Source organism: Sciurus vulgaris (assembly GCF_902686455.1).
Source record: "Sciurus vulgaris genome assembly, chromosome: 5".
Classification (NCBI taxonomy): domain Eukaryota; kingdom Metazoa; phylum Chordata; class Mammalia; order Rodentia; family Sciuridae; genus Sciurus; species Sciurus vulgaris.
In genome coordinates this window covers 142,451,011-142,470,256 of record NC_136465.1, presented here as the reverse complement: position 1 = coordinate 142,470,256, position 19,246 = coordinate 142,451,011, and the positions used below count along the sequence as shown (strand labels likewise).

At 32.7% G+C, this 19,246-nt stretch overlaps 1 protein-coding gene across 1 annotated transcript in view; it reads left to right on the top strand.

The window, feature by feature from the left end:
* PPFIA2 (PTPRF interacting protein alpha 2) overlaps positions 1–19,246 on the top strand; it is a 524,056-nt gene that overhangs the window by 496,908 nt on the left and 7,902 nt on the right. Inside the window, exons 24-30 of the mRNA XM_079140424.1 lie at positions 605–667; positions 1,825–1,854; positions 3,443–3,618; positions 5,854–5,951; positions 14,092–14,267; positions 15,517–15,585; positions 18,908–19,067. Coding sequence (XP_078996550.1) covers positions 605–667; positions 1,825–1,854; positions 3,443–3,618; positions 5,854–5,951; positions 14,092–14,267; positions 15,517–15,585; positions 18,908–19,067 — 772 coding nt within the window. The remainder of the gene's footprint in view (positions 1–604; positions 668–1,824; positions 1,855–3,442; positions 3,619–5,853; positions 5,952–14,091; positions 14,268–15,516; positions 15,586–18,907; positions 19,068–19,246) is intronic.

Here is a 19,246-nt window from a genome sequence, read left to right as displayed (position 1 = left end):
ATAAAAAATGGCATTTTCCTTCTTTTTAATGTGTAAGAACACAGAAAAATGACATATTTACTGAACTGCAAAAGGAAAACATCATCTGGAAAAAAAAAACTGATTCTGATTTCCAGACAGGTTATGATAGAGCTTTCAGTTTTATATTGACAATCGATCTTCTCTCTCCAAGGACACTGATGAATCAAAATTATCTGAATGAAATTTTGGTAATAATACAACAAAGCATCTGTGTCATCATCTTTTGAAGAAAAAAATACCCTGCATTCTTCTCTAATCAGTTCTTCATTATTACAGAAATGGTCTGATAGTTACATACCTTTGAAATGCAAATTTTGACCATGCTCCTTCTCTAATTAATAATCATAGAGGTATCTTTGAAAGCTACCCCCCATGAGCTTCACTGCCTGCTTCTGTCTATTTCAATCCCCTTGAGTAGAATTAAAAGGGAGCCCTGAGCTAAACACCCAGGCTGTCTCTCCTGCATGCTACTAGGGCAGGGGCACTGTGGCCAGCTGAGTTGCTGTTACTCACAGAGGTGCTGCCTTTCTCTTTACCCCCCTTGCCTACTGAATTCCTTGCTTCTCTCTGGGCTCCTCCCTAGCCTTCAGGCAACGTTTGGGTGACCCATGAAGAAATGGAAAATCTTGCAGCTCCAGCAAAAACGGTTAGTCTTTACAGCTTTATTGAACCTGAAGGAAAATTAGTTTAATGCTGTTCAGATGAAAAAACTATTTTATGCTGCTTTTATATAATGGCATGCAACAATAACTAATATTTTTGTGACGATTTTATTTTACAACACGAATTTGACATATTTAAACAAAAGTCTTAGATTGCTTGTACCAAATATCATGTTTGTAGTATGTTAATAAATAAAAATTTTATAAAACTACCCATTTTGCAATATTGCAAATTTTTGGTAACAAATACCACTTGGCATTGGGTACATTAACAGGTCTCATCTGTTACCAGCCCAAATTAAACATTTTGTACAAAAGTTGAGATTGAATCCTCATTTTAAAAATAATCATGTAGTTTGTTATGCTTTAACATCTTAGTTATTCAAAAGCACAGTTTAAAATTACTTCTTAGGGACTCTACTCAATTTTTAAAATACAATGTCATACATAGTCATTTTTCATTTAAAGTAGTAAAGTTGGGCATATCATATATTTTCACTTTTATCACTTCTTTTTAATTCAATGTCCTTTCAGTTTTATCCCTATTTGGAACATTGATCATCTGGAAGTTTATGATGGATAAAATGGAAATGTCACATACTAGTTTCATTTTTTATTTAGTTTTGTTGTACTTGATTTTTGTTTTATTTTATTGACTGTTGTTGAAATCCATTTGATTACCATAAAATATTAAAAATATAGTTACTATTTTTGCTTCAGTAATGTACTTTGTATAAGATTTCTCTATTATATAGATAGATGTATATATATATACATATATATGTGTATATATATATATATAAAATCAGAATTGGATTTACATTTGGAAAATTACCTACTTAAGAATTAAATAGATTTGGAATGATCAGATCAAATGTTTGCAATATCATGAAAATCCAATATGTATATATTTAAATTTAAATTAGAATAAATTCAGAGCTATGTTATTGCCCTGTATTTGCTCTTGATCTAGGAGATTGATTATTGTAAATTGTAATTTAAAAATCTATGTATTTATCTGCTTATATAATGCTAACATTTTGTATTAAAATGTCGCTCTTGCTAGAAAAAAATTTCTGTATTCATTTGAAATTAATTTATATTTACCTGCTTTATTAATCATTTCCGGCTGCTAACACAGAAAGAATCTGAGGAAGGAAGCTGGGCCCAGGTAGGAAATTTATATGCTTTAAGCCAACTATCATTTAGTAGGCTGTGAGGATAAAAATTAGGAAACTATTATAAATCATATTTGAAATATTTGAAATTTTTACTTATCTCAATATTAAACTGATATGTATACTTAAATATTTATTATGTATGTCTTTTTAAATAGGATAGTTTTCAAATAAGATGATTACCATTTCATGATTTGCTTCTATAACAGGGTGATTTTATTTCTTCCCCAAAGAATGGTCTGTAACTTCAGTATCTCTGAAATCATCCCTGAATGTATTTTAACAGTAATCACTCAAGTTGGACCTATGGGGGCAGATTTCAAAAGGTTAATTTGGAGCTCCATAAACCTTAAGGTATCCTGCAGAGCGTTTGAGGACTGGGGCTCATACAGGTGTATGAGGGACAGGTGTCAGCCCTGCAGACTGCACACAGACGTTACTCCCTTTTACTACAGTAGGCAACGAGAATGTATTCTTTCAATAAACATGTTTCTAAGGAAGCTGCACAGTTTTTTCAGTATTTCTCCATGTTGGATAATTGAAAGAATAAATGTGTATTATGTTCAGTGTGATTCAAACATTCAAATATAAGAAAAATTTGAGTAATACTATTAGGACCTATATTTAAGCATACTGCCATAACTTAGGGTTGCATTGAATTTTGAGCCTGTTAAGAGTTTTATCAACCTGAAGGGGAGCTCCTAGAATTTCACTAGATACACAAATTATAATTGTGGATTTCTGGTTTGATTTTTATGCAGTAAAAAGCATGTATAAATAGGATTTTATAGGAAAGCCTGTGTTAAGAGAGAGAGAATAATTAGCTTTTAAAAATTAGTTTAGTAGTAATAGTTGATTTGGTTTTTATTTCAGTTGTTTTGGCCAATATTTGGCAAGATCAGTTCTTATTACTATATTAAAGAATTAATTATCTTTCATAGCTTTTAATCATGCCCTGCTTCTTTAAGTACAGTTTAAATTGATTGATTTCTAGAAAGGACTATGATTAGATCCTTATGGAATTCTGCCTACCTGCTCTTCTAGGAAATAATATTTTTGATATAATGTTTCAGTATTCTGTCTGCCTAACCTCATTGCTCTTTTCTCTATTCATTGAAGCTTTAATTTCATATCCAGGTTTGCTATGACCTGGTAGCAATGGCAATAGGAGTGTTGAAAAGAGGGAAATGTTGGAGTATTGGCTGACAGATATAAATAAAATTAAATAAACTGAATATAAAGAAGGAATCTTAAAGCTCAAAACTCATAGTATATCTCAAATTCTAATTTATTTATTAACAAAGTACATGTTTAGACAAAATGTAATTCCTTTTGAGAATGCAAAGTAACAGTCAATTATGTTCTATAGGCAAATAATTTGATAAATGTATTCAAAGTTTCATTTTGTATGAAAGTAAATAAATTATTATGGGCTTAATATTATTTCTCCATCCTTTTCATATATCACAGTAATTGAATATCAGTTGCAAAAATGGGTAATATCCTCCAATTACCATCTCACTTTATTGGTTAAGAAACTTGACTGCTATAAAACAATTCTAGTGTCCGGTTTTTCTACAGACCCTGGCTTATGGAGACATGAACCATGAATGGATTGGAAATGAATGGCTACCCAGCCTGGGGTTACCTCAGTACAGAAGTTATTTTATGGAATGCTTGGTTGATGCAAGAATGTTAGATCATCTAACAAAGAAAGATCTTCGCGTCCATTTAAAAATGGTAGATAGTTTTCATCGGTAGGTATTTGACAAAGAATATTAAAGTGAAACAATAAATAAGGTGTATGTTATTAAAACAAAAATAGATGTTTAAGACATTAAAAATTTGTGCTATTCAAAATGTCTGGGTACATCCACTTGGAAAAATATTTCCAGGCAGCAGAGGGCAGAGCTGTTTGTATTATATACCCAAAGTTTATGCAAATATTTCTGCAGAAAAGTTGATTTTCATAGAGTCTAAGTTGATTTCTTTTTTTGGCTGAATCTTTAGGGAATTCCATGTTTGTAGTTTTTCTAGGTGTACATATATTGAAATTGTTTGTGAAGAATAAAAATATTTGTAGTTCAACCCTATGAACGTGGTTATAAGTTATAATTTAGGGAAATACTTGAAAATTTTTGAGAAAAATTTCTTCTATGAAAGGCATATTTGTGCCTTTTGATTTTTACATGTCTTTTAGTGATTTTGCATATTTGTACATTAATTTTCAGAATAAAACACTTGATTGTGTTGCTGGATAGCTTTGAGGACCCAGGTGAATGAAATGCAACCTCTTTCCTCAAGTTGTTTACCAGGTAGCAGGCAGAGGGGGTTTACTATACTAGACCTTAAGTTCTATGTTATAGTTTGATATAGTCCTACTCTATGATCTAGAAGGTATGAATATGACATGAAGGTGTTGACAGGTCTGGTTTCTTCTGAGATCTCTTGTTGACTTGACTGCCACCTTCTCTTTGTATTCTCAATGATCTTTCCTCTGTGAGTTCCTGCTCCAACTGTTTCAGTCCACATTTTCCCTCTTACAAAAACACCAGTCATTAGATTAGGGACCACCCTTCTGGTCCCATTTAATGTAATTACCTTTTAAATATCATCTCCAAATACAGTGACATTCTCAGGTACCAGGGATTAGAGCATCATCATATGAATTTGAGGAGAACATACTTTAGCCCAGCACACTCACCAAATGTACATTGATTTCTTCCTTCCCTCTCTCCCTCCCTCCCTCCCTTCTTTCCTTTCATTTTCTTTCTTTCTTTCTCTGATTCTGAAATATTTGACTTAAAATTGTTTTTATTAAAATAGCAGAGCTTGGAAATGCATCTAACATTTACATGTTACCTAGCCAGTGTATATGTTTAAATGTTTGTATTCTTTAACACTTAAATTTTACCAATAGCTAATGATTGTGTTTCTAAATCTAGAGATTTTATTTTTCCTATCACACTGCCATTGGCCTTCTATCTAATATCACCAGATCTTCTAATTTCTTCTCCCTGGACATCTCTAGTGTCTGGATTTGATTTTCATACTCATGGCTGTGTCCCTTAATTGGTTTGTCTATCCTCTAGGATTACTTATCCTCCATGTCTTTTTTTGCTATGAAATTCTTCTCTTAAAAAAAAAAATACTCTTTCATTGTCATTCCTTCCTCCTTGTCATTCCTTCCTCCTTTGAAAATCATCCAGTAATTCTCATTTACCTAGATGTATTTCATACACGAAATGCAAGGCTGTCCTGAAAACACCCCACTCTCCTTCTGTAACAGTGTTCCTCCTACTTCCTGGCCTGGGTTTAAATTCTGGATGCAATGCCTCACCATCAGGACACTTTTGACATTTCATCTGCAAGCCTGTGTTCCTGACGCTGCAACATTTTCCTTAATAACCCCTTTCCTGCTACCTGATCTTTTAAGGATCAATTTTCTATTCCTCCTTTCTACAGTTTCAATATCTGCTGACTTTCTCTCTCTCTCTCTCTAAAGCTCTGTTATCACTTAGAATTGTTGCCTGTTCCTTTTCGTATTTGGTGCTCTATTGTATTATTGAAATTACTCATGTTTTTATGCTTATTTTATCATCAGCTTAAGAATAGGGTATCCATTTCCAATAAGATCCCTTCAATCTCCTTAAGGGGACTTTAAATTCTTTTCAAATGAGTAAAATATGAATTTGTTAGCACATAATGTAGAGAGAGTAAATGGAAGGCAGAGATGTATAGATCATTTTCAAAGCTGTTTTTCTTATTTTGCAAATAGTTTTTCTCCTCTTCAGAAAGAAAATGCTTTGTAAGCATTGTGTGCCTAGAATAATTATAAATTTATTTCCTTCCAATACTGGAGGATTGAACTGGAAATGTCATTTATCAGCCTGATGCCCTAAGAAATGGTGCATAGTGTTGTATATTATTCAGCAAAGGACAGTCTCCACCTGCTGAGTTAATTTAATGTTTTTTTTTTTTTTAAATAACAGAACAAGTTTACAGTATGGAATTATGTGCTTAAAAAGGTTGAATTATGACAGAAAAGAACTAGAGAGAAGACGAGAAGCAAGCCAACATGAAATAAAGGGTAATATATGTCTTTCTTTCATATCAAATTCCTTTTCTCTGATATTTTAGCTTTTTTTTTCTATATATGTTATGTGGTCATTAAGCAGCATAAGTTTTTTGTTTAGAAGTCACTGTCATTTGTTTTCCTAATTATAACACAGAAAATGTTTTAGGGCGAATATTTCGTTTGGAACATATTCTTGATTTTTTGAGTGGAGATTTATTTCTCTGGACCTATTAATTTTACTTATACTAAAGGTATCTCCATGTAGATATTTTTTGTCAAACTTTTAATGGAACATTGTTGTAATGATTTAGAGAGATATGGTATATATATTTTTAATTGCGATTCATTTTTGATTTATATGATTTAAATTTTATTTCAGTGTCCAAAAATTTTATTTGGATTATAGTTACAGAATATATATAGGAGCTTCCCCCCTAGAAACTAGATTAGTGCATTAATAGTTTTAGCCGAGAATGGTTTTAGAATTATTGCTAATTGCTGCAGTATAAAACTGTATATAAAACTGTTTGATTTGAATAACAAGAACTCCATATTGCAAATGTATTGAAAAGTATTATATTTAATAATTAAACATTATATTAATTTTGTGTTACTGTAACAAAATACCCAAGGCATACTAATATTATAACAAAAAGAGGTTCATATACCTCCTTGTTTGGGAGACTGAAAGTCCAGATAGCTTGGCACAGGACTTTGCAAAGGTCCCCTTGGTTGTGTCACCACATGGTGGTTGACAATGGTGTGGGAGCACAGTGGCAACAAGAAGTCACATTACTGACAGAAAACTGGAAAGCTGGGTGGGACCAGGTTCAAGTTTCTACAAAAATCCATCCTCAGAGAACTACCAAGGTGTCCTAAGAATGACCTTCAACCCCTAGAAGGATAGTGCCCTCAATGGATGCCAGGGCCTCTCACTAGACCCCACCTCTGATCCATGTTTCCAACACATGAAACCACAGGACCGCACTAAAGCCATTTCAATTATAGCAACTATCTAAATGTTGAGAGTCTTAATATACAGGGGGAAGGAGAAAAAAAGAAGAAAATGTTAAATTCTGTACTTATTAACAATAAAGATTTGGTGGAATCTTTATTACTGTTGAAAGACAAAAATCAATTTTTTGGACATAAGGCTTAAGTGTCTGTAGACCCTTTTTGGAGTAAAATTTATCAATTCACTGATGTTGCTTTATTAAAGGAGGGAGAAAAGGCTTATTAATACAAATATAACCAAAAATTATTTAGGAAATTTTTGGATGTTAAATTACTTGTCTCATCTCTGTTTCCATTTCCTCTTACCTAAGAATTGATTCCTTCAAGCATTTCATTAAATGCTGTGGGTGTTTTCATGTCATTAGCTATTCAGTTAGGCCTGATTCTCTGTCTTCATCTTAACATCATTGGGGGCTTACTTTAGATCAGAACCTATTTTATATGTAACTCCCACTTCCCCAATATTAAAATGAGGTGCTCTTTTATTCTGTATTTAAGGTCACCTCTTTTAGACTTCCATGATCTTCACTTGTGATAAACAAGGTCAGAAATTACTTTTTTTCTCTGGCAGTTCTTGGACAGTACATTAGTCCGTGGTCTGTGCTTGAGTGCATGTTGAAATTACTGGTTAAAAATATTTTTTTGTCTATGGTTCATGGAAGAGTAACTATACACACGGTGGATTTCTCCTAACGCTTCATTGGACTCATTACTGAGGAGCAAGAAAGTGCTTTTCCATTATCAAAATCGTGTTGTTCAATTTCATTTTATTTTGGGGACCCAGGAAATTGCAGGTTGTTTTCAGTGCATTGTTCTTCAGTTGAATTGAAATTTGGGAACTAATGGAGCAAAGATAGACATCCAAAGGTAGTGTGATTTGACCCAACAAAGGATGTTTCAGCTCACAAATAGATTTTGCCGATGGGGGACCACTTTCTAGTTTTCTTTCTGAAGTTTTTTTTTTTTTTCAATTAGATTTTATTATGCCTTGTTTCACCACATGAAATTCTTCATATATAGACAGATCTAAAAGAGAAGAATTACCCATTTGGCTCTACACCAAATGTTTTATTAGAATTTGGCAATTGCTGGTTAGAGTACTGCCTTGAGAAAAATTGCCATGATTCACTATGATTATATACAAACAACTCCATATGCTAACTAGCAGTGAGTGAGATCATAAATAGCCTCTATTTCCTATAATTGATCTGGTGACATTTACAGGAATAACTCTCAACTGTAACTAGGGGTCTTGGTTAATATCTGAAGCGTTAATTAACCTTGACCTTAATAAAGAGCTTTCTGAAGTGAAAAAAGTATCAAGAATGTACTAACATTTAATTTGTTGCTAGGAAACAGTCAACACTTATTGTTTAGGTCAAGAGGATTCTTACAGAACATTAAAGTCAAGGCATAAATTTTGCCTGGAAACAGGTTTATAGAAGGGGATCTGATTTATAAAATGAAAAAAGGATATCTTTCTGTTCTGCAAAAGCTGAATTAGTGCTTTATTTGTCTTTACTCCCAAAATGTATTATTTTATATCTTTGATCACTCTTGATTACAGGTATGACAATGGAAATTTTGATTGACATATACTTGCATATATGACATATAAATATGATGGCACCCTAACGTGTCTTAGACTACCAAAACATTAACCCAATTCTAGAAAACAACAAACACATTAATTAGAAATCTACCTAGTACAATGAAAACTGGACGATTTTTATTGTGTTCTTGATGGAAGTATTAGTCCCAGACCATTGATCTTTTAAAAAATGTTGAATTTAGTAAAATCACATGGAGAATTGTTGCTGCCACCTATACATACCCACTGAGCTTTTAAAGTTCAAGTGCAAGACAACCAGCAGTTAAAAGAATCAGTTGCTCTCAAAATATAATATTAAACAACTTACATTCCATTTTCTGAGGTTTCACACCTCAAGGGAAGGTGGGAATGGAAAAAGCTAACGCAAACTCAGAGGAAAACCTACACTTCAGAACTCATCTCGGGAGACCCAGCAAACTTACGTAACATGAAATTTCCTATTTACTGCAGATCAATGAGGAAGTTTTAATCTCCTTTGTTTTGCTGAAGACATGGGAAAAGAAAGAGGTGAAACTCTGATAGGGACAATAAATGTCCCATTTCTTGCAGAAATTCATTCTGCTCTGGGTGGAATAGGGAATGGTAATAAGACTGGGAAGCAGACATTGTTACCTGTTCTTCATGGCTAAACCAAAGAAAAACTTAGCATCTTTCTTTTCAAATGAGATTATTCAAAGCCAAAACAGAAGTTAAGGAGAGAAATGGGCAGATTCATCTAAGTTTCCAGATCCTATATGAATTTGTACCAACATCATGGATGTACAGAAACAAAAAGAGCACAGATGAATTTTAGAAACTTTTATTTCTGACTATAATGAAGTACACTGAATAAGACAAATCTTTCACCAGTAACAAATAGAAAGGATAGATACATCAATAAATAGCTATTTAAAGGTAGTAGAAAGCAACTAAGACAACCAGGACTGGAGAAGCTGTGATCTTGGACAACAGAGAAACACATGAGCTAAATGGTAAACCTGAGACCCTCCACTGCTTCTTCTCTGTCTCACAGAGAAGTAGGGAAAGGGGGTTGGAATTCAGAGGTGCCAAACTGCCAGGTTTGGGGGAACCAAGATCCTGGAGATAAGCATGACATTTTGTATAACTTTCCTCCTGAAATATTTGTGAACTTTTAAGAGCAACAGAAACAGAAATTAAAAATTGATGTCTGGTATTCAACTTTAAAAATCAGACAGTTCCAGTAATGGTGAAAAGAGGAAGATCAGGAGAATAAAATCAGAAAATAGTAATATACATCTGCAGTTGACCTTGACATGGTGCTTTTGTTTCTCCTGAGACATGAACTTTAAAACAATTATTATTAGTGTGTTAGGGAACTAAGAGCAAAATAGAAAATGTTTAATTATTGCTAGAATTAACATGTTAAGAATATAGTTAAATGGGAAATTTCAAGAAGTGGAAAGTATAAAAAATTAAGAACTCTATATGTAGTTTAACAGTAGAAGAGAAGTTCAGCAAAATAAGACAGATCACTTGAAAATACCTGGCCTGAAATACAAAAGGATTTCCAAAACAAAATGATGAATGATAGAAAGCAAATCATTGGCAATACATTGGACATGGCAAGGAGTATAGTATGTATTCAACTGGAATCTCAGAAAAAGGGGAGAGAGAATGAGGAAGAGGCTATATTTGAAAAGATACTAAGAGAGATTAAAAAAAAAAAAAAACCTAACGGGAACAGGAAGCCACAAATTCAGATACTCTGTGAACCACAAGTAAGATTTAAAAGAAAATGGAAAACAAAACATGTCTAAACACATTATAGTAGAGCTGCTGAAAAATCAAGACCTCTCCAAAAAATCTTAGACTCTAGCAGAATAAACTCCATATTACTTCCAAAAGAACAATATAGCTGATGTTGCTCAACTAAAACAATGCTAGAGGAAAATGGAATATGCTTCAAATGATGAATTAAACTAACATTTTACCTAGAATGAAGCATGTCCCATCAATATTAAAGGCAGAGCATACACTTTCAGATAGACAAAATCTGAGAGAATACTTCACCAGAAAAATCAAAATAGAAAATAAATATTAGAATGAATAATGTGGGCACAAGGGAAATTATCTGAAAGATCATAAAAATTCAATAAATTTGATAATAGTATTAAATGAGTAAATTTAGCAATAATAATAAAACAACAGTAATGCCTACAGGGTTTAAATTTTACATAGAATTTAAATACATAACTATAATGCAAAATACAGGAATTGGGTAAAAGAAATTAAATTGTTTGAAGGTCTTTGCATTATCCAGGAAATGATAATAGGGCTAATTTATAGTAGACTCTAATAAGCCAAAGGTGCATATTATGAGCTGTGTGACTAACAAAAAATATATATAAAGTGCTAACATCAAAAACTAGTAGATTGACTAGTAGAATAAAATTTTTCAAAAACACAAATAAAAAGGAAAGAAAGAAGGCAAAAATGACAGTGTCTTAATCAACTTTTCATCATTGTGACAAAATACCTGAGAAAAATATAAGTGAGAGGAGGGAATATTTATTTTGACTTACAGTTTCAGAGGTTTCATTCCGTGTTGGACTGGCTTCATTTCTTTGGGCCTAGATGAGACAAAACATCATTGTGGAGAGGGCATGTGGAGCAGAGCACCTCATAGCAGCCAGAGACAAGATGTAGCTGCTGAGGGCACACCCCCAGGGACCCATGTTTTCCACTATGTCCCACTTCTTACAGTTTCCACCAATAGTCTATTCAGCTATGACTCCATCATGAGGGGAGAGTGACCCAATCACGTCCCAAAAGCCTCCCCTCTGAGCTTGCTGCATTGGGTACCAAACCTTTCACACATGAGCCTTAGGGGACATTTCAGTTCCAAACCATGCCAGACAGGTAAGACAGACAGAAAGATGATAGATTTAAACTCAAATATGTGAAATATGGAACAGGAGTAGACTAACCAATCTAATTGAAGGATAGATGAAAACACAAAAACATTAATATCCTCTATATAGTGGACACATCTTAAACATAGGAGGAATTAGAAGTACAGGAGACACACATGCAAATACTAACCCAAAGTTGCTGTGATTTTTCTAATATCAGAATACAGACTATAGGCAGAAAAAAATATTAAAAATAAGTTAGGTTCTTTATAATAAAGGGAATGAATAAACTTTTTATTCTTCTAATACATAAATTTAAAATACAAAAAGCAAAATTGACAGATCTAAAATGAATAGATATTTCCACAATTCTAATGGGAGTTATTGATTAAACCTACAATGATAGAGTAGTTTGCTGGGTTGCTTTTAAGTATAAAAAACTGTGTGGTTTAACCAACCGAACTCTACTGTCTCGCTGTTACAGAAGCTTGAAGTTCCAGATCAAGATGTTAACATGGTTGGTTCCTTCTGAGGGCAATGAGAAAGAATCTGCTCCTTGCTTCTCTCCCCTGGCTTCTGATGGTTTGCTGGCAACAGTTAGAATTCTTTGGGCTATGGGCGCATCACCCTGATCTCTTCCTTCACCTTCACATGTCATTCTCCATGTGTGCATATCTATTTGCACATTCCCCAATTTTTTTTTTTTTTGAGACAAAGTCTCATTATGTTGCACTCAATAGAGATCTTCCCATGTCAGTCTCCTGACAGCCTCACAGGCACATGACACCATGCTAGGCTTTGAAATTTCCCCTTTAAGAAGGGTACCAGTCATACTATATTAGGGTTCACTTTAATTACCTCCTTTGAATTGATCATTTCTTTGAAGACTGTATTCAAATAAAGTTACATTCTGAGGTCCTGAAAGTTAAGACTTTCATGTGAATTTTTTGGAAAAACAATTCACCTCATAGCATCACACATCTAACATAAAAGCTCAAAAAAATAAGCATATAAAACTAATGAATGAAAATTAAAAACTACTGACAAGGATACTTATCCTCATACTTTATTAGTACAACTTATATTGCAAAAGTATAATTTATTTAGCAAAATCTGATAACATTGAATATATGTAAACCACATGACTTAACAATTCTATTCATTGTTATTTACCAACCTGTGATATACAAGTAAACACAACAAAATACATATAAAACAATATTCAAAGCAGCACTATCATTAATAACCCAAAGTAGAATCCACCTAAATGTTCATCAGCAGTAGACACATTGCAGCATAATCATACAATGGAATAATAAACAACAATGAGGATAAACAAGCTATTACCTACTGCTCTATCCCATACTGAGTAAAAGATACCAAAGTACTTATCACACAAAAGTATGATTTCATTTTATTGAAGCTAAAAAGGATAAAATTGTAGTGAGGGTACTCAGTATGTTGGTTACTGTTGGGGTGAATATAATGATTGAGAAAGTGAGTGAGTGGGACTGTGGTATTACTTTACTTCCTTAATGTTAAACAGAAGAAAACTCAAACTGGTTCTAAATGAATGCATTAGGACAAATTAATAATGCTTTTGAAAAATTTAAACAATATAAAATACTCTTCCTGCTTCCTCCAAATACTGCCTTGATTTTGTAGGTAATGGAAATAGGGGGAAATAAACAGCTGAAGCTGAAAAATATGTCTCAAACTATTTTTGAGCTTTTTCTGAAAAAGGAATAAATTTCACTCAAAAAGCAAATATTAACAAGAACACTTTACTTAAATATAGGGATTTTTTTTCTTTCTATAAAGAGGAAAAATGTTTCAATGTTTTTCATTTACCCTTAAATTCCTTAAAATTCTGTTCTCTATGGAACTTTGTGATTCTTCTATTTTATTAGTTTGCATGTAGCATTCTGCCAACTCCTAATGAGAAGAAATAGAAAATAAATGACAAAATATACTTTTCTAAGTGTTTGTCTAAAAAAAAAGGAACAGATGATATTTCTCTGAAGGCTTTATTTTTACTTAAATAGAAATAGAAGTGTTTTGTACTTCAATAAGCCACTACTTTTTACCAAAGGCAAAACAACTTGCAACTTAACTGGTATTTGATTTTTGCACTAGAATGTTATTAAAAGATAATGAATTGACAATATCAGGGTAAGTATTTGTTTACTTGGTCCCTGTTATTATTTTACTGTTCTAGTCTGTGTTATATATTACTTTAGATGAAAATGAAGATTCTCATGTGTATATGCAATATTTAAGTAGTGGTTAATAAATATTTCTGATGAAGAACAACAGTATTAGGTCTTTTGCTGTTTACTCTTGTGTTATCAAGACACAAATAAGAAATGTCCCCATCTGGTGGTAAAAACATTAAACTTCAGATGGACTCCTAGGGCTCTAGTATGAAAAAAAAAAAAAAAAAAAAAAACATTTTTGAGACATGTTTCAGTAAATGTTGTTTCAGCAATAACAAGCATTCTGAAAATGACAGCTTTGTTTCTGGACTAGGTGCCCTAGGGAGTGTACCAATCAGCATAAATGTGACTTGATGGAATACCTGTGGTTGGTAGAGGAAGAGGTTTTCTTTATTGAGCAAAGTACTGTAGGCTAACAAGATGCATCTCTTTCCCAGATGTGCTGGTATGGAGCAATGATCGAGTTATTCGCTGGATACAAGCAATTGGACTTCGAGAATATGCCAATAATATTCTTGAAAGTGGCGTGCATGGCTCACTTATAGCCTTGGATGAGAACTTTGACTACAGCAGCTTAGCTTTACTCTTACAGATTCCAACACAGAACACTCAGGCAAGCCCCTTTGTGCTGAAGTTTCATTGGTCTTGGTTAATGTAATGACAAATTTAGTCTTTATGAGGAAAATGCAGCTCTGTGTTTGTGATTCTTTTTTTTTAATTAAACTTATTTTTAATCAATACATAAAAACGTAAAAATTGTATACTAATGGGGTAATGTGATGTTTCAATGCATGTTATATTGCATAATAGTTAAATCAGGCTAAACATGTATTTACTCAAACATTTATTTCTTTATGGTGAAACTTTAAATCTTTTCTTCTTGCTTTTTGAACTTAGCAATAGCACACAAGAACTTCTTGTAACTTCATAATTGTAACTTAGTACCTATTAATTAACCCTTCCCATTTCCTCCCCATACTTTCTTCAGCCTTTCATGGCCACAGACTACACTCAACTGCTATGAGATCAACTTTCTTAGATTCCACGTATGCATAAGATCATGCAGTACTTGTCTTTCTATGGCTTACTTCACTTAACATATTCATAATTCTTAATGAAAGTTAGCTTAATCTTTCAAATGTGTAACTAGGATTTTGATTTCAAGCTACTAGATTTCTAGCCAAAACAAAATCATAAAATTAAACAAGAAGGGAGTTGGAGGTTTTCTAGTCTAACCTCTCCCCTGAATACCAGATTCCCCAAAACAATATTTCTGACAGATGATCTTTAGTCTCTGCCTTTCTGAGAGGCAGTTCTTTCTATTTACATGTCTGAATTATGCAGGCACTTAACATTGGATATGCCAGCGATTCCCAAATCCAGATAACTATTTGAATCAGTGGAGTTTCATGCAAATTAAAAGTAAGCTGTCCAGTCGACATTACAGTCCTCTAAGAAATCAGTTATGAAGGGATAGGGCACAGGAATTTTTAATATCTAAACTTTCTCTAAATGACCATTGGCAAGTTTAAAGAGGTACCTGCAGAACTCTGATAAAAATTTACGATCCAACTTTTTCTTTTGTTTTTGAACATTTCAAAGTTCATATAAAATATTGAATTGAAATAAAGTAAGAAGTCTCTCTACTTTTCCATGGACAAAAGAAAATGGCCCCCACTAGTACTTATAGCTAAAATTTACAGTGGCTTATAGACATGGAGGAGTAAATCCCTCAACACCCCATAACGAAACAGCAGTTTGTAATGCATTCTCAGGTAAATATAATCTATATCTTTTTTTTTTTTTTTTTTTTTAAGTAAAATGTGATTTCATTGATGGTAACTCTAACTTGCTGTCAACAGGCAAGGCAGATTCTTGAAAGGGAATACAACAACCTCTTGGCCCTAGGGACTGAACGACGACTGGATGAAGTAAGTCCTTACCTAACATTCAAAAGGGACCCTTGATCTGGTGTGCACATGGCTCTGAGTTCACCCCAGAACAAAACCAAAAAAGGATCTGGATCTTCAAGAATATAGGAAAAATAACAGAACATCTTTACTTTCAAGGAATGATTCTTGGAAATTAACAAAATGCTTGTTTCATGGGTAGAATCTAGAATTTTCCCCATGATTATTCTTAAATATCAAATGATATTATTTAGTTTTGGAAAGAACCTTATGAATTCATAAATATATCATTTTAGCACTTAGAAACAATGAAGAGTAATTCAAACAGACTTTTTTTCAACATGAATGACCAAAATGTTGAACATTTTTTAATTATAAGCAATTAAAACATTAACATTGACAAGCTCACCTTTTTAATAAGAAGATGCTTGTTTCTTAAATAGTATATCTTCTCAGAATATATTAGGTTATTAAAATGAGGATAAATTTTTCAATAAATGTTTTCAATAAATATTCTATGTTCAATAAATAAGAATATTTTCATTATTTTAGGTATCAGTATTGTGTTTTCCTTCAAAATAAACAAAATAACATTTTAACAATCATAGGATGTGAAAGGTATATTGAATGTAAGAATCTGTATATATAATATATGCATGGTTTAATTATATGGAAAACAATAAACACATGAGAAACCTCCTGAGTTAATAAATATAGGAGATATCAGTAAACCCGATTGACAGAAACTTTTAGTAGTCCTGAGATTTTTGCAGGAGTTTTCTAAAAGTGAAAAGGAAACCTTGCTATGAAGCAGAACATACAGAGATATATAATTCTATGTTGCAAAGTGCAGGTACTTCCTGGCTATAAAAATAGGCTGTTTAAATAATTTTTATTAATGAACTAAGCAAATCCTAAAATAGGGCAAAAAGTCTATATTCAAATGAGCAGGGCAGACATCTTGACATTATAAAATATATGCTGTTCTTTATGGAGGAGATTATAGGGAGATAATCTATATTCCATAATCTAATAAATTCATTCTTTTATCCAATCAGGATATTTATCAGTATTTTAAAAAATTCAGTTGATCCTTTACTGATTTTAGTCTTTAAAAGTTGTTTAACAATCTTTTTAGTACTTATTCTAAATTGATTCAAAAAGGTTGTATGAATGCCTACACTTTAGAATACAGTTATTCTTTTTTAAAATTAGAAAGGAATTTTAACCAAATTCTTAAAGATATATCCTATTGCTACATTCTAAAATGTGGATTGACCTCAGGAAAATGTCTTGGTAGAGACACCAGCCTAATGAGTTATGATATTGTATCCTGAGGGCAATGAACAAGCAGAAAGGTCTGTTAAATAGGATATGACTATCTGCCTTTAAAATAGTCAATCTTTTTTGTTTATTTTAAAAAGCACAATACATGATTTTGTTATTTCAACCCTGTAGTCTTTTTTGTTTAACTTATTTTTGAATGAGCAAAAATAGCCCAAAACCTGCCTAAAATCATAGTGGATTTATTTCTTGGACTTGGCTGATCAATTCAGATTCAACTGAAACAGTTTGAGAAGTGCTGATTTGCTTCTGTGGGCTTTAATCATAAAGGTATCTCTTAATCCCATCTCATGAAAATTTTTTTCTCCCATGACATTGTTGCTTAGAATTCCCATTAACTTTCTGTAGTAAACATGTTGTATGCTAAAAGAACAAATGTGAGAAGTCAAATAAAACTCAATTCACTGGCTTATTTTGAAGCCCTGAGTGTGTTCATTATAGGAGTTGCATAGCCCTACAATGTAATGTAGGGTTTGGTAGATCTGAGGGATATTTATATTTAGCACACTAACTTCTATACACATTCTTAAGTCAGAGAGGTCACAACCATGAAATTGTTTCTTCATTTACAAATATTTGGAGGTCTAGGGCAGTATAAAACACAACACTTGATAACAAGAAGAGCAGACATCTCTTAACTAAAATTTGGACATCAATATGAGGTATTTTAACAGTGGATACATGTCTTAATTTATTTTCATTTTCCCACATTGACTTTTAATGTCAGTTAGTTAAATTGGTAGTCTATTAAGAATTCCATATAAACTGGGAGTGACTTACCTGTAATCCCAGCAGCTGGGGAGGCTAAGAAAGAGGATCACAAGTTGAACACCTGCTTCAGCAATTTAGCAAGGCCCTAAACAACTTAGTGAGAACCTGTCTTGAGATAAAAAATTTTTTTTTTTAAAAAGTGGATGTTGGTGGAGTGCCTCTGGGTTCAATCCCTGGTACCAAAAACAAAACAAAACAAAATAATATCCCAAGAATTTTATGTCATTATTCATTTATAACAATGAAATTTGAGCTTAATATCAGCTTAATAATCTGTATGTCAAAATGAAGTCAAATGAGACATCAGGGTAAACAACATATACTTAGTTTTAACTTCAGGAAATAAATGGTCCTTCCCTGGAAAAATTTAGTGATTTTGAGAAGACAAGATGTATGTGGAATGTTTAATATTTTCCTTAGAATTAGACACAACAAATATTAGTTAAGTGATAAATTATATATTACTGTTTACCAATTTAGAGGAAAACAATCATATTGGTAGAGGTAATTTAAATACACACAGAGAAGAGATTATTTCATTAAAATATTTAAAAAATCAGCAACCAGGAATACATTATTAATCAGTTACATTATGATCTCAGAGGCACCTAAATAGCACTTGTATTGATTGAAATGAATGTGTCCAGGTTGTGAAGGTTTTTCAACAAATTACAAGTTAATTCTGCAGCATCCAAAATCTAACAAATCACTAGTTAAGCATTTCTTACACAGTTTAAGTACTATAATATCTCGTATTATCCAGGCTATTGTAAATATAGATTTCCAACAGCATCAATATCTTGTATACATAAAATGATTATTTCTCAAGTGGAGAGTCAAATGTAATCAGATCAACAATTTATTCAATTAAACAGATTATCTCATTCCATAAACTAGTTGGCATGAAATGTAACAAAATATATCCAATATTCCTTTTGGAAAAATACTTGGGGATTTTATTTTAGGTTTTCAAAGATGTTTGTTTGAAAGATGCCAAACCTTAGATTTGCAATCACATGAAAAGTCATAGAAATATATTTCTGCTTCAACTTTCCTTACTCTTTGTTTTGGAATCTTAGAACTCTGGAGATGAACCATAACTGTTCCATTTGTTTACTCCATGGACTGAATACAAATAATCTGTTAAGAGTTTCTAGGCACCCAGCTTCATGTACCTGGACTAATAACATTGTTTGCATAATATCATATTCTAACTCTGTACCTGCAGACTGATGACAAGAATTTTAGACGTGGCTCAACCTGGAGAAGGCAGTTTCCTCCTCGTGAAGTACACGGAATCAGCATGATGCCTGGATCCTCAGAAACACTGCCAGCTGGATTTAGGTTGACCACAACATCGGGGCAGTCGAGGAAAATGGCCACGGATGGTACAGTAGCTTTGCATTTTGGCTTGTAAATATAAATGCTTGTTGAAGCAAAAGCAAGTGTAATTCTCTAACCTTGCGTAGCTTTGTGGAATTAATTCTTTTCTTGAGTTGGTTTGCTCTGCTTGAAATTTACTTTGCTTTCATCAAAAGCCAGGCCCTTTTGTAAACTGCTAATGCAT